At 35.5% G+C, this 27,980-nt stretch overlaps 2 protein-coding genes across 4 annotated transcripts in view; both read right to left on the bottom strand.

Annotated features, from left to right (window-relative positions):
* Positions 1-27,980, bottom strand: part of LOC124293684 (facilitated trehalose transporter Tret1-like) — a 33,269-nt gene that overhangs the window by 3,624 nt on the left and 1,665 nt on the right. The window contains exon 1 of one of the 3 annotated variants that reach the window (XM_046735631.1): positions 10,405-10,794. The exons of 1 other annotated variant lie outside the window; for it this stretch is intronic. The gene's annotated coding sequence lies outside the window, so the exon portion shown is untranslated. One more of the 3 variants, XM_046735635.1, reaches the window with a different exon arrangement.
* Positions 5-9,813, bottom strand: LOC107227409 (facilitated trehalose transporter Tret1). Its single transcript, XM_015668539.2, has 3 exons — positions 9,476-9,813; positions 4,191-5,271; positions 5-2,146 (listed from the first exon to the last, which is right to left on the bottom strand). The coding sequence occupies exons 2-3, from the start codon at positions 4,245-4,247 to the stop codon at positions 656-658; spliced, it is 1,548 nt and encodes a 515-aa protein (XP_015524025.2). The 5' UTR covers positions 4,248-5,271; positions 9,476-9,813; the 3' UTR covers positions 5-655.

Genomic DNA, 27,980 nt, shown 5'->3' with positions numbered 1-27,980 from the left:
CAAATTTACCAAGAATAATTTATTCAAAATATTAGATCAATGAATACATAATATTACAGACATCTTCACACTTTTTATCATACATTTATACTTTGCTATGAGCATAGATATTCGGTTAAATTTTAATAGTACATCCTTGTCTATACTCCAACGGATTAAATATATTTACAAAAGAATCAGTCTTACAAGAGAATCTATGTTGATTGTACATCAGTATTATACAGTGTATTACTGTAAATCAGAGTAACTTGATTCAATAATTCTCATTTATACTAACATATTTAATTTAAAGAAATTATTTTTGTTCTGCTTGAAAATTGGATACTGTGTGAGCTAAGTTGTCGCTCATTTTGTACCTATCAATGATCTCTAAGAGAACACACATTTCGAGTTCTTTTTCTTGGCTCTTTTCCATTTAATTTACTGACTGTGAGACAATCCTTTCGCTTTATTATATATCGCTTATAGGTGTCTGACTTTATTAGTATGTTTTTTTGGGTACTAATTCACAAATAACTTGGGTCACCAGCAGAGAAAAGTAACAAACACCTGTTGGATATTGGCACGAATGCTTTTTTCTGACCAGAAATTATACTCTGTGATCGAGTTAATTAAATATGGTTTTATTAATTCCATGAACCGAGATCCTTGTTTTCTAAACTTTTATTGTATTTGAAGTGGGTGGAGGTGCAGGTACCGCACCCATTTCTTGCTGAATCTGTTCAAGAGTTTTTCCTTTTGTCTCAGGGACGACGAATACAAAGAATACGATACTCAGGGCACAAACTACACTGAATATCCAGAATGTAGTGTAATTTCCAAATGCTGTCACCAGATCGCTGTAAAACTTTGTTACTAAAAAGGCCATTATCCAGTTGAATAAACAAGCGCTGCTACCTGCAATGCCCTTTATTTGCGGAGCAAACAGCTCTCCTACCATCATCCATGGAATTGGCCCAAGACCCAGATTGAACATGAATATAAAAAGGCAAACTGCGATCAATGGAATCCAATTATATGCAGACACGTCTACTCCTGTGTGCGATAAATAAAAGTATATCCCAACAGTAAAAGCACCAATAGTCATTACAGTGCTGGATGATATCAGAAGAATTTTTCGCCCAAGTTTGTCTACTACCAGTGTACTCGCAAATACTGCGACGACTTGAATTACTCCAACAATAATCGTTGATGTTTCAGAAGACATGCTTCCTCCTTCGCCGAAGATGCTGCCGGTGTAAAATATGATAGCGTTGACTCCGCTCAATTGCTGGAACATCATCAGTCCAAAGGCAACGATCAATCCTTTTCTGGCAACCTGTGTCTTTATTGCTTCTAGGAACGAGGCTTTATTTTTTACCTCTTCTGCAATGGTATCTTTTTTAGCCTGTAACTCTTGTTCAATGTCGTAAGCAGGACCACGCAGCCTCAGGAGACTTGACCTGGCCAGATCATCTTTGTTTTTCATCAAATAATAGGCCGGGGATTCAGGCATGAAGAAAAACACAGCAAAGAATATTAGTGGGATAATTGCCGATACTATTGAAAGCGTTTTGATTGGTGCAAATGCGCCTAGAGTGTATGAAAACAGGATACCAATGGTCAACATCAGCTGAAAGTACGATCCCAGGGTACCACGGACCGAGGGCTCTGATATTTCGCCGGTATACACAGGAGCTGCAACGCAAAATGCTCCGCCACTCACTCCTAGTATGAATCTTCCCACGTAAAACATTACCACTGAGTTTGCCCAAATAATTAATCCCCAGCCAACCAAGAAAGGTGCAACTAGTAAAAGCATGCTTGGTTTTCTCCCTATCAGGTCCATTAGCACTCCGAAGGGAACACAAACGGCTGCCGCTCCCAAATTTGTTATTGATCCAATCCAAGAGAACTCTGACGATGATATCGTTATGTTGTATTCTGCAGCCAAATCTATACCTCCGTCACCTCCTGAAGTCGACCAACCTAAAACCGCGCCAAAAGCCAGACTTCCAAGGGTTGCAGCTATTGCTGCAATATATTGTGGCAGCTTTTTTCCATTGGAGCTGAACTCTGCGTTAGAGACGAGCGTTTGCTGGGAAATACCGATTTTGTCTCCCATTGTGCTGCAGTGTCCTTGCAGTAACGGTGTTCTGTCTGATACCTGAAAAGTGACAAAGTTGATTAGCTAATTTCCAAGTTCTAGCTCTCAAAAATATAAAAAATAAAGATGGCAAACAAATGTTAATAAAGTAAAAAGTAATATATATTCATTTTGATTTTTTAATATGTATGAATTTGACCATCTGGATTCGTTAGGTATCATGTTTTGATGGAGTTAGATAAAGTGAGCGTGCATCAATGTATGGACTCATGCGTGTTCGTCCAGACATTTGGGTTACAAAGTACATGTATCACCTCGAAAAGCAGTATTGTAAGAAAACCAGTGTATCACTAGTAAGCTTTTATAATGCCTGTTGTATAGTAAAATGCTTGTCACACTTTATTAACATGCAATCTTTTCGTTTGAGATTACTGTCAGTCTAGCCGAAAATTCACACAAAAGGTGCTGCCTTCTCACAAATAGCTCTAACAACTATGTTTTAATAATTCTGTTCCTTCTTCTACCGTATGGCTAGCTCCATGTAGGAATGTGCCAAAACGAGTTTTGGTAACTAGTAAAGTGAGAATTCGTAGACTTTACCCAAGATCGTAAATTGACAAGTCAAATAAACGACATTGCAAATAGGAAGATTATTTATGTCAGATAAAAATTGAGTAATAATAATTCCGAATTCATCACATTCTTATATTTTTTTTCTGAAATAGAGATACTAGAGAGTTTTCCATGCATGCAAGGATATTATGGCAGCTTTATCTTACCACTACTACTAAAAAGAAATTGTTGTAGGTCCCAGGTGATCGTCAGGTGCTTTATCATTCTCGTAGTTGAAAAGCAACAGTGGTCAAACATTAACTGTATGTTAATATTTTTCTTACTGAAGTTTAGCATCTATATGATGCTTGTTGTAATATTTCCATAAATTGAAATGCACACTTTAATACCAAGTTCAAGAATTGTGCCACAAATAGTGAGAAGCTTTAATATTCAGAAATAATTTGATACAATTATAACTCTAAATTTTTTAGAATATAATTAATGTCACTTGGAAAAATTGAAAAAGGTATGTATGCCTGTGACTGTAATTGAAGAGATAAACTAATGAATCATAGAGCATAACATGTGAGTTCCAGTTTCAATTGAATTGCGATAAAAATTGGAGGGGAAGATTCCTGTGTCACTGAACAATTACATACTTGAGTTGTTTTCGTTATTATTGAATATTATAGTCGCTTTACAAGCGTATCTAAATTCAATGCCTTTGAAACACCAACAATAATGCCGATATGCATATAGTACTGCATGTGAAAAAATGCTATCTTGAACGAGGTTGAAACAATAACATTATTGTAACGAAACATTGGGTAAAAAAATGACTATTTTCTTATTTTTACAATAACTTGGGAGAAACAAAGATTTCAAAATATGAGTATATTTTGTTTTATTATAGTTTTCTGGACTTCAAACGCTTATAAAATCGCGAAATAACGGCTTTCCTTCAGCATGACTCGTTAAGATAACATTGCTAACTTCAACATGATCATCTTGATTCAAATTTTATAAAACGTTCAAAATTATAGTCTTCTACATTTTTATTGGATATAAATGTAGGAAAAATATGCTCCATTTCCGTTATTGCTCTGTGAAAAATAATTTCATTTGTAATCATCCAGTAGAATTCAATACACCGAGGAAGTATAGAAGTATATAAATAATTATTAGTCATTGATCCGTGCATTTATATCATGCATGTTGCGTTGATTATATGAGTATTCGTTGATAATTAAGTGTAATTCTTTGTTATGTAGCTTTTCTATATACGTGAAGTTATTCGGATTAGTAAAAAGTGGGGGTACAACTTTCCAAGTGGTATATTGGTTAATTCGCATTGAGTAAAACTTGCATCGGCCACTGTTATAGATGGGCTATCTGCGCTGCATGCTGATGTAACGGTGTGTAAGGTTCCAATGTTTGATAGTGTTTATAAGTACCAAGATCCAAAGCAATCGTATAAGTTAGTCGTTGAAGTGTGTCAATATTTTTTGTAAACAATAATCAAATTTATTGTTTTTTGTTTTGTACATACCGCCCATACGTCTGCCTGGTTTGGTCCTGCCAAATCTTCCTGATCGTAACGATGCATATTTGCAATGTTTGTACGTACAACGATGAAAATTAAAACAATCTCTAATTACGTTGTCCGTTATACAAATGTCATATTATTATCAGCAACGCGCGAGTTTGCTTCTATCGGTAAGATTTAATTCTGTATTCCCGTTTTGCACTTTGTGTAGTAGACTGTCGTGAAAGAACAGCTCTTTTCGCAAACACAGCTGGCTTGATTCTCTCCCTGCTCTGTCTCTCTCCGTTCGTCCCTCCCTCGGTCCGTCTGATCGTAATACTTCACGACATTCAAATTTCAAATATATTCCCGCAAATTTCCCAGACCCCATTGATCTTCTCTACCACTTTATAATCTCCAGAAATTTGACACGACCCCTAATGCACAATCCCAATAGTTTTGGTGTGTCGAAGCACAACGATCGCCGAGTCACGTGTCAACGGCCATTGACCATGGTCAACTATTTGCAGCCTGCATACTGACGACAACGTTGCCGCGAATGTATCGTAGCCAGATTACGGACGGAGGATCTGTGGTGTCAACTGTCGAGACCGTACTTACATTCACGTGTGAAAAGCTGCATACTTTCAGGCGCTGACATAGCGGTTGATGTTTTACGCCTACCAAATGGTCTTATTTGACTATCTAGCCCAGAACGTGTGCGTTTCACGGTAATTTTTCGAATATGCAGTAGTATTAAATAAATTGCAAAACCTGATTGACAAATCCCTTTCCCATGCAGCGGATTATTCGTTATTAACGAAACAATCAATTTTGAAAATTCACAATATCGGTTGACTTTTGTATGGAACCTTAAATTTACACGGTCAAAAGATTGCAGGATTTATGAAGTTGCGATATCATCATCTCGGTCTCTTATTTGATTAAATCATAAAGTGATATCAGTTGAAAATCCAACCTTCTGTAATTTCGAAAGCAGCCCAGTTGATAAGGTGAGCCATTCGTCAGGAGCTGTCTGTAGAACTTGTCTAATTTCCAATCGTATTTCATCGTTATATAACAGCAGTATCGTAATGTCATATTCCTGCATAAAAATACGATACTTATCGTTAGGAAACGTTTTCCGTCCTGTGTGTAAAATTACATTACACTTTAATTTCGCTTTCTGTAGTGATGATAGTTTATTGAAATTTACCCATACACACCGTAAGAACATATTGAAAAAAGAAACAACGTGAAAATATTAATACTTTGCAATATATCTGTATACGGTACTGTCATTGTCAATCCCCTACACAATATTATAGTCAATAATGATCATTGACGCTACTGTCCACGGGTGTGCATAAAATCTGGTAATGCTCCAAAATACTTCGATCAAAGATCAGTCTGTACGTATGAGACCAACATGAAGCTCCCCTTACTATTCTCAGTGCCGCAAAATAATTGATAATAATAAAGTATCCGAGGCACAGTGGATAATCCAATTTGCTGAAATATCGATTCACCAGTATTGATTAAGTAGAACGTGCTATGACCGAGGACTGTATATTATTGATGACAAATATTTATGTTCAGTTACAACGCCAGTATTTTATTGGAAATAATTGAATGCGATGAGGTATTTCGCAAATAAATTTCATATGTATCAATATGAGCCGGGAATATTGTATAAACATACTATTGCAATCTGCGGAAAATATTCTGCAAACTAATTATATCACATTATTGTTGAAATGTTTTGTGTTGCAGCGTGGAAAAATAATTTTTCATTACAGAGAGTATTTTCGGCGAGTAAATTTAGACCGTACGAAGATCTTACAGTTTTAAGAATACAATTTTAGCAATCCGCACCCGTTCTTCTCGAATTCGATTGTTTTATTTCACCAATTTTTTTTTCCTATTTGTCGGAAGTAAAATTATTATAGTTATATATACATTTATGTATATTTAATTTTTTTTATCACGTTCACTCCTTTAATTTATGCCAGGTCAGTGCAGAGGTTGCTTTTTCTACGAAGGGAGAAGTGGGTAATTGAGGTCATTCGACGAGAATAGATTCAATTCGTGGTTGAAGACATGATTGTCCTTCGTGGTTCAGTAGTTTATGCCATATCACTATTGACGGAAGTCGTAATATATAGGTAGATAAGTGTATACATAACGTCGGTAAATTTGCTCATTGCAGTCTGATATCAGTAGTATCACACTTGATATAATGTCGCGGGTACCCTATATCTCAGTGGATATTGATTTGCTACTCTGTTCAAAAGCAAAAAAAAAAGTAGGACAAAAATGTATTCGTATGCATTGTGTGAGATAATTTGATGCTATACATACAATAAGCATCTACACACATGCGGATAGAAGTAAGTCACGTGTAGGTATATACAGCGAGGGATAAAAGTATTCGTATTTATAGTGTACAAATACCTTTGTTCTTGTCATAACGGCGGCTTGTCTACGCAACATAAGATAACAAGTCCGTTTCTACGTGCTTATTTACGTTAGTGTCCAGGCATGAAATAAAACAGCAAATGCTTGAATGAAAGAGTTACTTAAAAAAAATTATTCCTTATTTTGTATAAATTTACCCACTGTACGAATACTTTTGTCTCTCATTGTATATATGACTATAATCGCATAGGTGGTCGATATAAAGATATGCAAAGGATAATATCGCAATAATATTGGCTTTATGCGAAATATAACTAAACAACTGTGTATTAAAGGTATTACAAATTACCAATGTATTATCTTTTATAGGTATATTGTAATTTAAATATTCATATGTATATTTATACCTGTTTTGAAATATCCCTTAATGTCTGTCAGTGCATATTTATATAGGTGTATTACACTTGCACGTGTACGTCGCGGTATATATTTAGGGATATATGTAAATAGAGTTGTCACTACTACTACTGCTAGTACAATACTACTAGACTACTAAAAAAGTATGCATACATTAAAGTAAACGTAATCGCATTAATATTTTGTGTTATATGAAAAGTAGACTATCGATATTTTTATCAGATTGACTAGATTAAACGCGAAATTCTTTGTAACTATAGGGAGCGCGAAAAGTAACAGACAAAAAATAGTGCAAAACAAATTGAAAGAAACAAAAAAAAAAAAAAAAACAGTTGCACGACGCAATTGATACACATTAACGTTGTGTGCAGTCTACGTATGCGCCGGAAATTGAACGACGCCTATAACACATCGAGACTTAGGAAAAATACAATCATTGGCATAAGCACGCCAACTACTTCCGTTTTTGCTACAATTACCTACCCCCGTAATTGCTTGAAGTTACGTAACTTACCCGCTGGGTACGAGTATTATATTGTATATGCACAAATACGTACGTACATACATGAATTTTGCACAAACACAAATCACATGGGTATATGTGTACCTATTTTATATTTTTTGCGTTGCGTCAATATGTATGTACCTACTGCGCGTGTAACGTTTCAACGGCCGGGATCTACGCGACGATGTGTAGGGGGAGAAAAATTTGTTAACCGCTTTCAATTATATGTTTTTATCTACAGCGAGGGATAAAAGAATTCGTACATATATTCCACCAATACTTTTGTCCTTGCCATAACGGCGACTTGTCCACGCATCGTAGGATGACAAGTCCGATTGTACGAGTTTGTTTACATCAGTGTCGTGCAGGCATGAAACAAAACAGCACACTCTTGAATAAATAAGTTAATTAAAAAAATTATTCCTCATTTTATTTAAATTTATCCACCGTACGAATACTTTTGTCCCTCGCTTTATATGCGACTGTTGATTACCGATTTTATGAAAGAACAACAAAAAAACTGATTTGCTGTACTGCACTATTGTGTAAACTGCGTATATCAACGAATAACCATCGGCAGCACCGTAACAATATCATTAGTCTAGCAAAGAATCCAAATCTGCAATTAAATATACACCAAATACAGACAGGAATCAAATATTTCGTCATATAGAAGAATGTTGATTAGCTAAAATAAACCAATTAAAGAAAAATAAACCGATGTGGACTAATTTTCGACTGGATTGACCGGATTTCCGGTTGGCTTACGTTAACTGTGAGCCATAATTCCAACAGATTGAAAATTATAATATTCCAACGTTTTTAATTCATGAAAAACGATAGCTGCAGGGTAAAATGCGTTCTCGTTTTTCTTATACTATATAGGTTTCCCTTTTTTTTATACGTTCACTCTCATCCTTGTTACTTAAAAAAAAAAGTATATTGACGGACAGAGCGTGTACTTGAACTAAAAAAAGAAAGTAGATAAATAATATGCCTTCAACTTTTTCACATTTCGACCTTTGATCTCGCCGCTGTTACGCAGTGCCTATAGGGCATGAAGGTTACGCATTTACAGGTTAATGGCTTATACACCTGTTGATCGGCGGAGGAAGGGGGGAGGGGAGGTGGGATTAACAAGGTGGAGGGGAAGGCAATGATTTCTTTACATATACATAGGTATATAAATGGGGAAGCAAAGCTAAACAATAAAAAAAAACTGAAAACAAAAATCAAATCTCGAGGTCGGCATCGCGGTGACTACCGTTTCGTTTTTTAACGTCATGTCTGCATTATACCGAAACACCATATCGTGGTATTATAATATTTGCGTGTATAACTAATGCCTAATATACACGGATGTACGCCGAAGCACGATATGTAAATTACCTACAATGATGTTTGAAAATTCCAAGTTTTTTAGAGTACAAAATAAAACAAAATCAAAATTTAATAATAGTAATAATGATGTTGGATGAAGCTCGTGAAATTTACGTAATGACGAATAGTGGTAATGAAGTTGTGCCTTACTAGGGCATGTGTGTAGGTACCACTCGCTCGTTCTGCTTCTTAGAAATAGAGAAAAAAAGAAGACAGAGAAAAAGAATAAGTTCAACGCGCTATTTGCGATTGAGAATTCAACCCCAGGCTAAATATCCAGTGTATAAATTATATCCAGGCACTTGTACACATAGCTAAAGCATAAATAAAATAAATAAATAAATAAATAGATGTAAAAACTCGCGACAAAAAAAAAGAACATGAAAAAAAACGTGTCCGTACTTACAATTTGAGCAGCCTAGCCTACGGCTATTGTACACTGTTATACGATAATTATTTATGTGCGCTGGTCCCTTTACATTTCAATTTATTTTTTTTTATTTTTAGTCACGTAATACTCAAGTGCAGTGCAGTGAATATTGCAACCACGTAGAATTTTTTATACTTGTAACCGCATTTGTTTACTCACAGTTTATTATCACGCAGGATTGGGGTATTTGTCCGAATTATGAGTACAGTAGATGTTTACGGGTGGTAGGCGAGGGTTGAAACTTCGACGTTTGTCGAGCGGTGCCTGCAGGTCGCACCTTATACTCTGCGCAATTATGTACGTAGCAGTTTTGTTTTACTTTTTTTTTTTTTTTTTCAAACAATTACTGCGAAAAAGACGAACAATTGAAAATGAAATAAAATTTTGTGAAATAATAAATAAATAAAAACAAGCAAACAAACGAAAAAAAAAAACTAGACTATTTAATGAACTAGTGCCAATACCAAGATTGACACGTGCGAACTGTGCTGCATTCGCAAGTCCTCGGTTGGTTTTAAATCGGCCACTCCTCCCCACCTCCAAGCACTCCGCCAGAGGGTAACCCTCTGACAAGCCGTCCCCCCATATATTTAAGATATCTCTTATCTATTCAGGCATTTTCTCAAACCGACGAAGCATAATGTTACAACAATAACCGCGACTCCGTCTGGTACGTACGAGGAATGCGTAACATACGGTTCATTGTTTTACTAACGAGTTGTCATCTACTCGGGGAAGTAGAGATAGAAGTTAAAGGTGAAAAATAATGTCTTGTTACGCTTACCACACCGACGCATTTCTAGTTGGTGCAATTTGTGCGATAATTGTCGTGTGATATATTTTTATGCATACTGCATTTGCGCGGCTGTAATTTTGACATCAAATTGTGTCGGTACTTTAGCTTATTTTACGATTGATTTCAGTCAGTTTGACAGTGATTATTTTTTTCCTGCATAAAATAGCTGCATATATTTATACACGTTGGTACAAGATCGAAAACATGTTACATACTTTGGTTTTATCTTCAATTATTATCATTCAGATTATATTTGTTTCTTATTTAGCACACGTGCTATTCTGGTACATACTTCTTTCCGATATGATTATACTGTTTATATCCTTCTTCTTCGCATACGAGGCACGGACACACTGACACAATTCAAATCTTACACTTTACAAGGTGCGATAAGAAAACAAAACCAATTGTCAATCCAACTTGGAATTCAGTTACGGTATTCTCTGAAACTTCGCATAACTTGGATCGATTTAAAGTCGTTTATATTGTTTCGAAATAGCGAAAAAAAAAATTTATCATCAATGATTGATTCTTATTAGAGTAACGGTGCATTCTTTTTTTTTTTTTTCTTTCATTCATCTAAATTTTCTTGTAACAATAATTTGCACCAAAGATTTTCTCTTTCCACCAACTCTTGAGGTGGCAGAACGCGACGGAACAACTGACGTTCCACAAGCGGATAGCAAGCTGTTATAGTAAGATGTGATATTGGCGATGGCCTCGGGGCGTAGGTAATATGAATGGGGGGTTCGCAACATGTACATAATACATACCACATACATTGATGTGTGTATGGTGAAATGGATGAGGCATTAATAGTGCCGATATGCTCCAGGCTTATTATACCTGTACAGTTCGCTTTACATCCACAGACAAGTATTACTGTGCTAGTGGAATTTTCTACGGATACATATGTTGACAAGAACTTTCTATTTCATTCGAATTGAAGAAGTTCAATATTTTATCATATTCGTAAAAGCTGCACGTAGATGAATAATAAAATCTATAAAATTCGCAAATAAAAATTCTGTTGACAAGAACTTTCTCTATTATTCGATTTAAGTAAGATCAACGTATCATAATAATCGTAACAGCTACGTGGATTTGCGATATCAAATGCGCTAAACCAATTTTACGATCGAGTTTCAGTGCGGTATCGGAAAAAAAAAAAAAAAACTTATCGAAATGACTTTCGTCGTTTTATTCGCAGTGCAAAATAAAAAAACTAGGTCCAGTATTTCTGAATGACGGTGAACTGTTCAGAATGTTTGAAAAGGAGAATTAAGATAGGTATGTAAAAATATTACATAGACAGAAGAAATTTGACGCCCCAGCGTTAAAGAAAACCTGCTTTTGCAATTACCTTTACTAAGAATCTTTTCTGTTGCATTAATGGAACATGCAAGGTAGTTTTTACAAGTTTTTTAACCATGAATCCAAATCTGCATGTAGACTTATAAATTCATTTTTGATTTCTTTCACGTAAAATTTTTCCAAATCTGTTATGTCATGCGTACATACATAATGTCCTGAGGTATTGGAGGCAAAGATGTTTGTTCTTATGATAGATTTCACAATACTGCATATTGGAAAGAAACAAAATTAAAAGTAAAAACACGATATGGTGGTTTTAAGCAGGTCGATGTGTTCTGCGGTATCACCGCGTGTCTTTAAATCGATTTCAATGCTCAACAGGTTTCAGTATCGAACGAAAGTGTTTTCACTGGTACCCGACTGTAATATATAGGCGTTGCCTCCAAATGTGACCCATGGATTCAGTGGCAGAACAGAAACTTGTCTGATATTCTCATATCTTATTCTCCCACATGAGAGGTTATAATCTTAAAGATATTAATTAGTCCTTTCTCTCTATTCGTCTTTAAGAGAAAAATTATTCTTAATTTCGACTTGCTTTAGACTTTGTTAAATGATTTTATACAAGGCAAGTATGTTTTCCGCACATAAACTACCAGTTTCCATGACGGCAGATTCTGCGAATGCGCATGCGCGTAGTACAGAAAAGACCACTTCTAGCTCCCTAGGAGTTGAAAGTGGTCTTTTCTGTATTCCGTGAATGCGCAGTCGCAAACAAATTTGACATTACGCGACCTTAACCTTGATTTCATGCTTCGTGAAAAAACGCATAACGTACTCTTCATATGCAAAGAATGGTGTGTAACTAGGAGGCAACGATCTTTTGTCTCGCGTATTTGCGGCATTCGTCTTCGGCTCACCTACGACTCATATTGCAAACTGTCGCTCGGCTGGAAAAGACAGAGTTTGCCTTCTTGTTATAAAATATACTATTGCAAACCTACGGTTGTGACTTGCAAGAAAAAACGGAAAAAACATTTTTTATGTAAAAATGTTCGAATTTTCGGAAACGAATGGAAGTTTTTTCATGGGAGTAGTTTCTACCTTTGAGAAATTCGCTTATTAACGAAAAACCGTGTACTTTCAGGTTCCGCAGAACGAAAATTCATTGTTATTTTCGTTTCTCTAAAAATTGATGTCATTTCTTCGGAAAATCTGAATTTTGTAGAATGCGGTTTGAAAGAATAGCTATCAAATAAATTTCACAAAATTTGTGTTTCGTTTTTTTCTAATCTAGTATTTTTTTTCCTACGCTGAAATGTTTCTATTCATTGATAAAATACTTCAGTATTGGTTTCATTCAAATCCATCAAGCGTATCAAGAAATCACCCCATTGGGTGGCTGTTCTTGAGGGGCGTCTTCACCTCTCTAAACCGTTTATTAACAGATAAAAAAATATACGTGTCTCTTAGTCTTCGATGCACTATAACATATATGAATTAGATCAAAATCAGAAGGGTCGACCTAGCTAGGATTTCTTGTTAGGAAATTAGAGATATAGGCTATGTGTAAAAAAAGTCAGAATCATCCAAGAAATACCTTTAACAATTTCGCTATCGTAAATAGCTGTACAATGTATTGATATTTTTAATAATTAGTCGTCGTTATTCCATTATTGTTGTTGTTATTATTTGAATATTCAATGCATAAAAGCCATTTCAAACCATTTCAATTATATTATCGATGGCTTTGATATAAAGAAAAATCCGTACAGTATACGGTTCAAGGGACTGGCCATAAATTCCGACGGGTTTTTCTTTCTAAGAGGAAGGGGAAGTAAAAAATTGTTAGGAAAAAATTTCTCAAGTTTAATAGTCCCCTGGACAAGTTATAACTAGGAAGCCTAATCGAAATTCATTTGTTTACACGTTATCTTTCATATAAAAAATTTCGAATAACAGATGACGGTATATATTTTTGGCCGGAGTTTGTACTATCAGCGGGACACTAAAACTCTAAAGATCAAAGTGATATCTGGACATACTTATCGCGTTCCATTCACTTGTGCATGTAAAGGCAAATTCTATTTATTGCATCCTTCTCAAAATTAATATTCTAATCGGAAAATCCGCAGCAAAATTGATGATAAGAAGTATGGCCAGACGGCTTAAAGGTTCTTTCCCAGAAAGTAAATATGGTTAATAAAATGATTGCAGCAATTGTAACGTGACGACGCGTAGGTTAACGTTTCTTTCTCCATACGGTGTCAATTAATTCAATTAATCTGTAAGAAAGAAAAATCCAAAAATAAACAGCAGTCTGGAGATATTGTTTACGCTAAATACTATCCACGTCGAATATTGCGCAACGATTCCTCACTTGATTGAAGAAAGCAAAGAAAAAAAAAGACAGAACAGCAACCAATGTTTAGTCTAGACCATGATTTTTAAACGAAGCATATCTGTATTCAGCCATGAAGAAGCAGTAATTACGAATATGTGATGTCGCTCTACGAAACATACGCGTAAGCCTTTCTCTACCTCTGTAAAAGTGACACCGTATACGGCGACTATCGAATAGAATATAAAAAACAGTTTCACCTTATTGTGCGTTTAATTTAAGCAAGCGTAATATGCCGCTTTAAATCGAGGCGTATAAAACCGATTATATGTTTAAGATACATGCATTAACGAATGACAGTATGACACAATATATATCATACAAATGAAGTTAAAAAAAAAAGTTACAATAACCATCGGAATTCGCGTATGGCTTCGAGACATTTTTCATATCTTATGCGATAATACGCGTTATGTCGCCGAAAAAGAAGAAGAAAAAAGCATACTATAAGGAGTGGTTTATCCTCTTGTTACATATATCCTTAACTTAAGCCAACGAATCGATTTTGACGTGAAGAAGGATTATAAAGACTAATGTAAATTATTGGCTGGCCCGGCAGTCGTTGTCCGGCCCTTTCCTGTATGTGAGCGATAATGTATTAACAATATGCAAAATAAGTTAACAATTGCCACCTATCGGATCTTAGTATAGCTATGAAACATCGTCTCAACAATACAAATATACTGTATAAATATGACCTCGATCGGTCAAGTCATTCAGAAGTTACACGATCACTAACCAACCAAATAACCAAATAATTAAATTTATAAAGATATTCCTCGCTTATCAAGACTCATTGAGATCTTATCTAGTTCGTCGCGTGCCATTCCTTACATCGATCCATAAAACTTTAATCGTTTAATCACGTTTGCGTGTGTAGGATCTAATCATTTTGATTGAGTTATTTTCTCTATTTTTTATTCGATTTGCAATCTCATTACACAATTTTTAACACCTTTTGCTCTTTTGATAAGATCACGAAGTAACTGATAAGCGATGGAATGCATACTTCGAATGTTGTATTTGTGTTTATACCATTGAGTGCTTGTGAAATGAGTTGGTATGCGTACAAACGTATACGTAAGATTATTACACAAATAAGATTATACACGTATGCGAGTTGACATTGTTTAGGTAACATCTAATGGAAGATTTATGGGCCGTTTCCAGTGTCAGGTATTAGCCATAACTGGGCACATTCGTATACGGTATTTGGTTACGTAATCCTGTAACTTTGGTTGGACGTGGGTAGTTAAATATTGAAATAAATTATTCATCCCGCAATCATTCGAGTTGTGTCACTCATGGAAAATCGAGTTCTCTTGTACGCACCTACAAATTTTAATGCTTGTATCTAACGTGTAACGTTCCTGACGAGTATGAGAGAGATTCGTTAATTTCTTGCCTTTTTGCCATTCTATTGTAGATTGCATAATGTATACATAGCTGCAGTCTGACAGAATAAAAACAGACGTCGGAATAGTTTTTAAATCACGTTTAAAATTTCGACCAGTAAAGAAATCAACGACGTTTCTCAACCTATGTTTATAATTATGAAGAAAGCTGAGACAGAACTTTATCACGGCAAAATATAAAGTTTGTATAAGCCCTAGAGCTGCACACTTCCAATTCGTAGAAAAAAACAATGTTTCAATCCGATGGTTGTCCGTCTATAAAATTTTCACTTGCGATCATTCATACTTTGGCTCAGTCATGATATTGACTCCGTTGAACGCGACGACCGAGAAAGACGCTGTATTGACAAGCTTCGAACGTATTTTACTGCTTTGATCACGAAAAATGTTAAATTTCGACGACAACTGAACTCATCTGTCAGTTGTATTATACAAGGTGTATCTACGAAGTTAGGAATATGTTATCGAAAATTTTTCACTTGTCAAATATTCTTGTTACGCTTGTGACTCAATGTCCAAACAATTCTAAAACGAACAAGAAAATTGACGCTAGATATAACGAAAAAAGTTGCAGTTTTTATTCTTCAGTAGAGGAAAAAAAAAAAAAAAAATACCGATTCAAATTCTTTCGATGCATTTCAATATTCACTGCAAGGTAACTTTTCCTCACCTTTGCAACGCGTCCAGATATCGTTGAAATTAATTAGTCTTTTCGTGTCAGTTCAACGGTCTCTCGATTATAATTCAATATTTTTAGTTTATTATTAATCATAATACTTGATCATCGATATCACTGCAATACAAATTGTTATATATTGTATATATATATATACGTGTCGCGAGTTCAGTTATGTAAAAATTAAATATTGTTTGCTTCGTGTGGAAAAAAAATTTCTCACGATTTTTTAAACCTTCGGCCATAACGAAATATCGTATAATGTAAGTAAAATATACCCGCCGATATGAATTTATAACACAGCTCTCTGTGTGTCGAAGGTGCAGAGGTGGTCCCGCCGAGCGCACTGATCTCTTTTTAAATTCAGTAGCCCAACTTTGAGTTATAGGTACTAGTAAGTAATGTACCTAGTGTGTATACGTACAATATATATATATATGTAGGTATATGTACATCGATCGTTTACTTATTTTATGTTACGTATTATGGGCATGCCATGTCTATAGCGGTACATCCGTTTACACCCACGAGATGTATGGATTACACCGACGATTTAGACGCGTATAAAAATGCGATCGTTTATCGGACCTGGATAAAACCTAATCACCCAAGGCTGGCCAAACTGGGTGATAAATAATGGATCATTTATTCAACCTGTTTTATATGCGATGATAGATATCATATTTTATCGTATCTGGGTGAACGTATTAGTGACTCGTGTTGCGATCAGGTATAATTTGAATCTTTCAAAACACAGCGCTATCTGTATAGAGATATAGCACCTACTCTCGATGGCTGTAAATACATATATTGTATAAATTACGATCGTTTCAGATCTTGAATACGCCTGATTGATTGTTATTATTGTCGTTTATTCACATCATATGATTATCATTGTTCCTCCACGTGATTATATAATTAGCGGTGGTCGCGTTTCAAGTACACGTAAATCGGTATTATTTGCATGCTAAAACGTTTTCGAAGCTTCGCGGGGTTGAGGGAATAATTACTTACGATGTAATGCCTGAATAGTTTTTTCTCATTTTTTTATTGTATTCATATTTTGACGATTTAAAATTTAGTAATTTTATTTCCAATCGTATTGCACCTGTTCCCGAACGTAATACACGAATATCATTCTAACTGGTGCCTTCAAGCAAAGAGGCTATAATTTCCAAACTGATGTAGCCAACCGGAAATGTTGACAAGGATACAAGAGAATGAACAAAAAATATACTTCTTCGCCTCGGGCATGAACAGTTGTTCGTACTACACCTTCGTTATTTCGATTCGATTAATCCCATGCTGGAAATTAGCGTGAATATACCACCTCGTAAAGTGATTACGAATTCATACGTTTAATACATAAATATATGCTCTAATTATATTTTATCTCGCTATCTGTAATACTCGATTGTATACGACTCTTTAATTATATTCAAATTTTCTGTATCGTACAACCAAGTGCCCAACGAAAGTGCGAAATTAATTGTAAAGAATAGACAGACTTTTAGATGTATGGGTTAGTGAAAACGACAAGGTTCTGACGTTTCGGCCCGAGTGTGAGATCTTTTCAGAACGATAATTAATTTATTGAGACGTCTGTCAATCAAACGTACGGTGCGTCAACCAAGTGTACAATACTCTAATTAACTGATATTAAATTTTTAATTTTTCCAAAGCAGGCCTTAACCTGTCCGATGTGAAAACACATGTGAAAAGTTGACAGTTATTTACATGGACTAGACTAATAATCAGACCATTCTGATAAAAGCGAGTGCTAAATAGCAATTCTATGCTCCCACCGACTCATTATAAAGCATTGAGTGTGAAAAGGAGCCAAAAACGTGAGATAAAAAACACACCATTTCTTGATTAGGCAAATGTCGGCTCCGAAATAATTAGCAAGCATGGCGAATTTATCGCCACCCGCTTGAACCAGTGATCCCAAAAGGTGTCGATATGTTGTTAGCAATGTAAGATCAACCTAATTGTTCTTTGGTACTTTTAGCGTTCACGATATTCACTGTAGTGTAATAACGATAAAAAAGATAGCAACTGCAAGAGTTTAGGTCACCGTTGTAAATGGAAAAAAAGCAATAAATAACGTGTCGTTCATTTCTTCAACTAAAATATATAAAAATAATTCTCTACTGTAAAAAAGCTAAATCCACACAAATCATATGAAATCGTAAAAATAGGAAAATCGTACGCGCGATCGAGAACAACCGTTTAGTAAAGTAAGTGGTCAACCTTGCCTGTTGATAACGGATACGTAAATGTTGCTCAAATGCTCAAAATCTTGACGCATATTGACACAATTCGTGTGTTCTATAATATGGCACATTTCTCGAAGTAATTTCTTATAATACGAAGGCTCCTCACTCAAAATAGCAACCTTATCATAATTGAACAAATGGTCCGCGTCGATCATGCGTTTAGTGAGAGCAGTATGCCTGTCCACACTATCCAAAATATTGCGTTTGTGTTCATTGATGCGTGTATGCAACTGCCTGCCAGTTTGTCCTATATACCCTTTATTGCAATTGTTGCACGGAACTTTGTAGATTGCACTGGAATGTTTTTCTCGAGGAATTTTTGTCCTTTCCAGAGTCAAAGACAACTGAGATCATGACAATTTCTTCCCACAAATTGCACGTTATACTTTTTGAAAATCCTATTTAAATGTTCAAATAGGCCAACCACATACGGCAACGCAACGAAAGTTCTGGGAATGTCGACCGGGTTAACAACCCCATTGTTGTTGGAATATGCTTGAGATAAAATTGAGTTATACTTTTGGTGGATTTGTTGGTTTAAGAGGCGATATGGGTAGCCGTTCTGGTGCAACACGTTGTAAATAAGTATGAGGTTTACTTTGGTGGAACTACAAGCTCGACAGTCTAATCGCTCTGTCTACCAAACACTTGATTGTTCCAATCTTACATGACCTAGGGTGGTGAGGAGGGAAGTTTAGGTACCTGTGTGACCAAGATTACTTATGATGCCGATCTGTTGAGATGTTAGAATTGTTATTAACGACCCGAACGTCGAGAAAAGTAATATTCGTCCGACTCTACCCCAGTAGTAAGTTCTAGTCAGGGGTGGCTGTTAAAAATACCGAATCCATGTCTAGACCGAAAGCCTGTGCATAGTTGACATTGTTGAATTTGAAAATCTTAGCACGGAAACAAACATTGTGAGACACATTTAACTGTTTAATTATATGCTTCGGACATTTCTCTTTATGTATTTTTGGCAACCCATGAGCTCTAGGCTGTATGCTGTCACTGTTTCCAGTGGAACGTTTGGTTTGTTTGGAAATATACTTTTTATGCAATGACGTCGCACCTGACTTACTGACCTCTCTTCGAAAAGTACTCGTTAATTCATGTTTGACAATCTCATAAGTATTGACATCCGAAAGTTGTTCAAGTACCTCTTTTTGTACAACTGTTTAGGAAGGGTAACCGTTACGTTCCCTTTATCGGCTTTGGTAAACATTAAATCAGGGTTATCCGGACGAAACTGTTTGGTTTCCGTAATCTGGCTTGTTAATAACTTGTCGTGTAGCCTTATAGGTGGTTTGTTTTTGAAGCTTTTTATCATGTTGGTAAATTCAAGTCTCGCTTGATTGCGAGACTCGTTATAAATGGGCATGATATTCGATGCGAAATCAGTGATTAGATTGTTCACTGAAAGATTTGTATTGCGGAAGGGTAAACCAAATTTCGGGCCCAATTGCGTGACATCTGAGACATTAGAAGAAATGTTGACTTCACACAAATTAACCAACCATTTATTGTGCGTGTGACTAGGCGCCGGTTCGGATTTGCGCTTTTCCGTGATACTAGGTTGTTAAGTTTCATGATATTAGTGGCTTTATACGAGTTGAACTGCCCGTCAAGTTTTTTTGTCTTTTTTTTGTCAAAGAAATTTCTAGATTTCACTTCAGGCAAATCATCAGCGATGGAATGTCTCAACTTCGTGAGTTTCCATTCCATCACATTCAGGCAAATATTAGTGATGGAATGTCTCAACCTGGAGAGTTTCCTTTCCATCACTGCGCGCGTATCTACGTAGATTCAATACAATTAAGTTTCAATATGAAAACCATGTTCAAAATCGGTTCAAGACGTGCTCTGAAGTCGTAATAACAAATCGAAGCTATAGATGAGGTTCAACGAATTCAAGGTTGCAGTATACGATGAAAAAAACAAAATTTAATTTTGTTAAAATACCTTGTTACATACCTAATTTTACGGTACAGTTACTTATACATAGTTTAATACACATATTTATGATAATTGCCATATTTTTACTACCTGCAATAATACACGGTGTTCTTTCAATACGTAACACTGCTGCGAAAAAACGCGCGCGATAGCTTTTATTCGATCCTATACGTGGCGGTAGCAATAAATTTTATAATAATTGGTACTACCATTGTTTTTAATATTTCTTTTCACTTCATTCTTTTATTCTTAATTGGTATAAAATTTCTGTATAGCTATATAGGAAGGCTTGGTAATCTTATCGGGATGTCACAATTACAGCTCGTTTTGTGAATTGGGGACCATGTACATTTCAACAAAATGAAGCAAATGAAATTCATTTCACAAAATGTGTTATTCTGTCTCTATTGAAACTATTTCTCCTTCAATCCTTGAATACGGTCGTTGCGGTCGAATTGGTATATAGACAGAATTATACACTTTACGTATCGACTCATCTAGCCTGCATGCGCCTTTAGCGAGTTCTAATTACTGCTAACAGCTTGCAACAATCAGTCATGTCTAAGAGATCACCACATTGTGTAGCTACAAGCCAAAATTGTTATTGTATGATATATTCGTTCAACTAGTGAAAAATTAAATAATTAGTGTTACACGTTGGTAATCCTTTTTGCAAGCAAAATGTTTCCAGCATCAAGGAAATAAAAACGGTACGTGCGTATGATACATTCCTATCATTGTAAGCCACCGGGCGTCATAGATTTTGCAAAATTCACCAGCCTTATTAAAGTCAGTCATATCTGAAAACAATGGAGGGAATTTCTTAGTTGATTAATTGAAAGGTTCAACTTTGGTGGTAAGATTCTTTCCGGAAAGAAACAAATCGAGTGAAATCATAGCCGCTTTCCTTTCACGTCAATTTTCTGAAACAACTCGACACGATTTTATCGGTCGGATCTAACGAAATAGACCAATAAAATCACTGACTGTCGTTTTGTGTCAGAAAATTGACGCAAAAGGCAAGCAGCCCATATAAGAGTGTCTAGAAAAGAGACAGAATGTTTACTTTGCCCTCATACGGGGATTTCACAAGTCACCGCTTAATTCAGTTTAATTATTTAATCCTTGTTTCTAATTGGTGTTTAGCATTCCATGCGTCTCTCCGAGCCAACTGAAGCTATGATTAGAAAATAGCTTGTCTTAAACATTAGGTCTAGACTCTGGCTATACGTTCCGAAATCAGTCGACAATCTCGCATCTACCTAACCAGTCATATTCTACACGCCTGAGCGTAGTCCATACTATATGTCGATGCTACCTATATACATCAGGATGGTCCTTATTTGGGGGTCCAAAAAATTTTCATTGGGACATCCGCCAGATATATTTCAAATCATATTTAAATGGAAAATGGAATAAAAAAAATAAGCACGTCTGAATATCAACATTAAGAGCTCATATTTGGATGAGATATACTATTTGGGATGCTGTAACGAAATTTTGATGCGCGTTTGAAAAAAAAAAAAATTCCTGGGCACACCCTGGTGTTACATCATTGAGTTCGTGGCTAGTTCTGTCTCTGTCATACGAATTTTTAAAGATAAATTGATCGTAACGTTTAAATGAAAAGTTTGGTAACAGAGAAGGAAGCTGTTTAAAAAAAAATCTCCAGCAACGTCATTTGTGCCGATGACGGTAAAACAGTTGAAACAACGACCCTGTGCCTATATATCCCTAGCGGCTAATTTCAGAACACACCCCTAGGGAAATTTCATCTTCCATTCAAATCTCTCTGCATGCCTCTCATTCGGTGTTCTGATTAGCGATCGATAAATTTAATAAACGGCAAAGTTTTCCTGGAGGAGTAAAAACGCGACGCGATGCGTGAAAAAATTGAAAAAACAAACTAAAGTAAGGTCGGCAATTGACCAAGTCGCCGATTCTTCTCGCCGCGACCTTCGGCTTGGTCGCCGATGCTCATGCTGGTGGAATACAGCCTACGCGTGCCCCACTTATTTCCGGTCCCGCCGAGTGCGCTGCGGTCGTTACTTTCTTGTGGCCGTTAACGGCGTCAGAACGGCGCGGTGGTCCAGTTGACCTCAGCGTGTTCAAGTTGTGGACCTCGCTTCGTTCATGCGCCTCGCCTTGAATCGGCAACGTTGAGCGTAGCCCCGAGAAAATTATTCTCTGCACTTTCATGTAGGCCTACAGGTGCCGAGTCAAGGAACTCTGTGTAGACTGCTTGCGATTGCTTATATTCTACCTATAATCCTTGCGTGTCCTTATAGATTCCACGCAACATAGATCGTGTCTCGCATCTACCCTTTCCTGCTTCCTGCAGATCGTACATTTGCATAGAGAAATTACTGAGATGTTAAGACAAATGTTCTCGAAATTTTTTCACATTTTCATAATGCTCTGTTTAATTGTTTTTTTTTTTTTTTTTTGCAAAATTGTTAATGTTTAACTTGCTATTTTACTTTTTTCAGGGAAAAAAGAAACTGACAATTTTATTATAATTACCCTCATAAAATGCAAGGTTCAGTTTTCGGTATAAGTCTCCACGTTTTGATGTTTAGATAATCGTCTCCGATTATTCAAGATCGAATGAACGGATTTTGATGAAATCGCTCTCTTCGTAACCCAAAATTAATTAGATTTCGGATCTGATGAGAATAGCAGCTATCCAAACGTTCGAATAACAAAATCCAATGAAAAAATGAACACTCAAATGATCATCACTCGAGAAAGGATTAAGGATTAAGGATTTTGATTGTTTCCGTCTCAATCGAAACGACTTGTGTTGACTTACAATTAGACTTTATAATCGCTTGGTCTGATAGTTTTCGAGTTGTTGAAATAACAAAGTAGAAACACATTTCATTTAATGATTTTGATGTCTGTTTCCATTTATCGCTATTCTGGTCTTTCAACAGAAAGTTCTTAGTTTTCAAATTTCAAGTACATGTCAGAAAAATTTTTAAATTGTAAACATCTGGACATGAATTTGGGATAGTGAGGTGTGAAAATTTGCAAAAATGTTTTCATATCAGCGTTTGTATGTACCTGTCTGGCACGCAAAATATCGAGATCATTTCAAATCGCTAAAATGCATTATACGTCATGCTTATCTCAGAAAAATCTATCGTTGCCTGAACATTTAACGATAAGTTAGCCTCGTTGACTTATTTGTTAAATTACGTGATGCGGAACTTTTATTATATAATAGGTGGACAGAATATTTCGCGTCAATCATTCGTAAGTGTGCTCGCATATTATGAATATATATATATATTGATAACGTATAACATCTTATAGGTATAAGTATACCTATATGCGACAGGATGATAAAAAAATATTTAGAATATTGTTCCCAACGAGGATGGATATAATGAAGTAAGAGCAACAGGCTGTGTTTCAATACTTAAACTGTCGTTTGTTATATTACAGTAAGCGTGTAAAATATTCACATTGTATATTGATAGCACCATTCATGTTGTGCGGCAATTAACCATGATACTTTCTGAAACACTCTGAAATATAGCCGATGGGATCTATTTCCTTCACTCACTGGCGTTTTCACGATACGCTCAGTTCCAAGATCAATGATTGGTTGAAGTTGGATTCCGATTGCTTGAGGAATATGATGAAATATGAATGTGTGTAACAGTGAAAGCCACGTATAGACGGAAAATTCGAGCATGGGATCAATACGCTGAGTAAATAAATATTATGGTAAGATTTTGAAAGCGTTTACTTAATTTAGCTAATGAAATCATTTCTTAATGCAGTAAATTGTTTGCCGAAAATTTCGTAATAATCGCCGCGTACATCGATTTTAAAAACTTGTGAAAAACGTTTGCACCAAGTACTCAAATGATGTTTTTGAGATAATCACATAGCTAAAATGAAGACTTTTGGGTAATTGCACGAATAAACATACTGTAGGTATATGGGGCATTCCATGACATCTCGAACAAGATTCTACGTCGATATCTCAGATTAGCTTTATCATTTATCGTGTGAAAGTACGTGACGTAAAACGCAATTGCTATGTTTTCAGAAATTTTCGACCCAGCGTATCTGATGTATAATTCAAAAAATAAGTACCCCACTTTCCTAGAATCTGAAAGAATTTATGAAAACCTTATAATATATGTATAACAAGATTTTTGACACCATATTAGGAGATGGAGATTTCATAACTTCAAAAGATTTAAAAAAATTTTCTATAAGTAATATTATATCATAATATATTTGATTCCCCGTAACTCTGTAAATAGACATTTTTGTGCCCATATTATAATGAGCTTTTTTATATTTATTCTTACGTCAAAAATGCAACTGAATAATATTTGTTTCTTATTTCTCTTATTTCTGTTTTGAAGTTATGAAATCTCCATCTTATAATAAGTATCAACATTTTTTTAATATTTTATAAGATTCTTCAAAATTTTCGCAGATTTCAGAAAGTTGGTTTTCTTTTCACTTTTTTCAATTACAGTTAATCATATACGCTGGGTCAAGAAATTTTGAAAAAATGGCGATTCTTTTTTTCGTTATGTACTTTCATACGAAAAATTCTAAAGCTAATCTGAGACATCGATGTAAAGTCTTCATCGAGAGGTCATAGAATGCTCCATATATATGATGCATGATTTTACTTTTGCAGGTATCTTCTTTCATGATACTTTTGCAGTTGTAAAATGCCTTGATAATATAATTTATCGAGGTTGATGTAATTGGTCAACATGATGATAAATTAATATGCAGTTTTCTATCTATTCATTTAACGTACCCCTACAATCACGAGGCTATTGCACGGAAATTGCCAAGTTTCTTCTTTTCTCGATAGTTTTATACTTTCAAAGTACAATACAGCGGCCACTTTATGAATATTAAAATCTGAAGCACCAAATACCTGTTTTCACTGTACCGAATGTCAGGGTTTAATCAACCCAAGCGAATATCTCAGATCTATTAATTTATGTAATTTCAGATACTTCTATTAATTGAGAATTAGTTGCTTCCATGTTACAAGTATTTTCTAGCCTATAGATCGATACGAATAAATAGTGTTTTATACATTTGACCTCGAGACTCAACGAATTTGAGCTATAATATTACATTGTGTTAATTTTTGATAGGAAATTGATACAACAGAAAATAATAGTCTTCAAAAAATCGACCAAATGACATCTTAGAGACGTCCCTGGTGAAAAAATATTTATCTAAATGAAAATATACTGGTTTTTTTGACGTAATTTTTTACGATAACAGTCCTGTCAGTATAGACAGTTGGGTAGTCACTTCCTTCTCGAACATCATGTAACAAACATCGCAAACGTTTAGGAATGTCGATATATGTAAGTTTTGAACACTTCAGTTTTTCACATTAGTTTCAATAATAAGGTTAAACAATAAACAGTGGCATTTATGTACATTAGTAAATTTGTAAACACTACAAATTCTCGTGTAAAAATTGTGATTCATTTTACATTAAAGAAACCCGAAGATGTTAGGCGGGGTACTGCCGAAACATCATTTTGAAAACACATAACTGGTTGCTATAATTGCATCATTTCATACCTGACCCTCGCCCAACTAAATTGAATCTGTAGAATATCTACACGGTCACGAACATCAATCTTATCTGTAATTGAAACAGTGTGAGTCAGAAATATTTTTCTACCAGGGAGCTCTGGAACGGAGCCTTGAAAATTTGCTTGAAAAAATTCGCGAAGGTGCTGTTAGATGTTATAACGAAATCCTCAAAGCGAAACGAAATCATTGAACGGATTGCGGTCTGAAGGTAGCCCAGGTCATGTAAAATCTATTATATAAAATGATCAAAAAATTACGTAAACTTCATTTGCGGCTCTGTAACGAGGCCCTCGTATAATGAAACGACTATACAGTCACCACGACATAGTACACTAAAATAATGATGAGAATTTGCCGGCACTTGAAGTGATACATCGGATAAAAAGAGTGCAAAAATTATCATATTAAAATTTTAGCCATGTGTTTGAAATATTTATACATTGTTCGCTACGTATGATTGCAATGTCATACACGGCAATAAAAGAACTCAATTTCCATGTGAAGATCAAATAACATCACGACGCACGTGCTTGTTTTTTTACTTTGTCGTATACTCGGTCAAGTTCAGTGTGTTCAAAGTGCGAACATTTTTTAGCCCATTGTACGATAATGAGGTTTATTCTCTATAAATTGTCTATTCATTACCTGTAACCTTGAAGTGTGCGAAATCGATGTCATGTACAGAAGTGCTGCAGAACAATGATAATTGTCGCTCATCTCCTTGGTAGTATCCAGGAATTCATAGAACGTTGTACTGTATATGGGGCATTCCAGCTCATCTCAACCAGTCAACGTAAATCATGCCTCCAATTTTTTTTCCAAAAAACTACGTCGTAGTATCACAGAGAACGAGATGCTTCTGCGAGTTATAGTTCTCAACAGTCAAAGGTCCGACTTTCTGAAATAGCTAAGTGCGTACCTAGGTCGTAAAGTTTTACACCCTATTAAGATTTCAACGCACGAGGGTGTAAAGTATTACGCCCTCGGTGCGAACAAAGTTTTTCGTAAATGGGAGGTAAACGGGATTTATCCGGTTCGCTTCGCGGGCGTAAAATCCCACTTTACGCCTACCATGACGAAAAATAATATTTTTCTCAATCTTAAGCTTCTCAAATATTGGTAAAAAACGAATGTGTGAATTCTGAATTTAATAATTCTTCTATCTGAATATCCACGTTTGCCAATTGTTTAACGAGGAATTTACTCATACGGAACATTCACCTCTAATGGACGTGCATGATGGATATGTAATACCCCCTTATTAGAGATACATTTCAACAGAAATGAAAGTACATTAGAGATCCAAATGTCCGCTTGTCATATATCTAGTGGAACTCTACGAGATATCCACACGCATCTCCATTAAAGATTTTATGGACTTTGTAGAGAAGAAGTTTGGACCTCCAACGAACAAACCTGGATATTTACATAGTGAGGAACATTTGAAAAGTTCAAGATTAAAAAGAGTGTTATTTTTTAGTAAGCATATTTTTGGCAATTCTTCAAATCAGCAACTAAAATTCACAGAAATACTTCCATTTCGATGATACTATACGACGTACTATTTGGAGAAGAATTGGAGACATGAGTTCCGTTATCCGGTTGAGATGGGTTAGAATGCCAAATATCCGACAGACTATACATATAATTGATATTTTCTATCCGTTTTAATCGGATTTCTGTTCAGAATGGGTTGGGATAAAAATCCCGAAAGGCTAAAAAGTCGACAGCTGGAAAACCCGAAATTTTCGAGATATGAATTTTAAAATAACGAATGATCAGTCTACTGAAATTGGTATTTTCGATAAATCACCCAGTAGTATAACTTTTTTCCCGAAAGTTTATTCAACTGAACGTTCTTTTAACCAAAAAGTATTTTCAGAACAGTCAGCATTCTGAATGGACAAAGTACAGAATGTGAAGATATAGAAAAATAAAAGTTTCGAAATTAAAAATTCAGAGCGGCTAATACTTCGAACAGTCAAAATACGAACAAAATTATTTGTCGAAAATCAAACTTGAGAAGGAGCAAAATTTCGATCCGCAAAATGCAGAAGGACCGGAATCCGGAAGAACGAAATACCGAATCTCCCGAGAATTCGAAACTTGTGAAATTCGTCAACTCGATGCTATTTTTATCAAGATTATCTCGTTGTATTAGACAACCGTCTGTGTAGGGAAAGAAAAAAAGAACGCAAAGGAACAGGCAACATACTTTTAATA

This window comes from Neodiprion lecontei, chromosome 3, assembly GCF_021901455.1.
Source record: "Neodiprion lecontei isolate iyNeoLeco1 chromosome 3, iyNeoLeco1.1, whole genome shotgun sequence".
Lineage (NCBI taxonomy): Eukaryota > Metazoa > Arthropoda > Insecta > Hymenoptera > Diprionidae > Neodiprion > Neodiprion lecontei.
The sequence above is the reverse complement of the archived record's forward strand: the minus strand, read 5'-3'. Positions and strand labels throughout refer to the sequence as shown.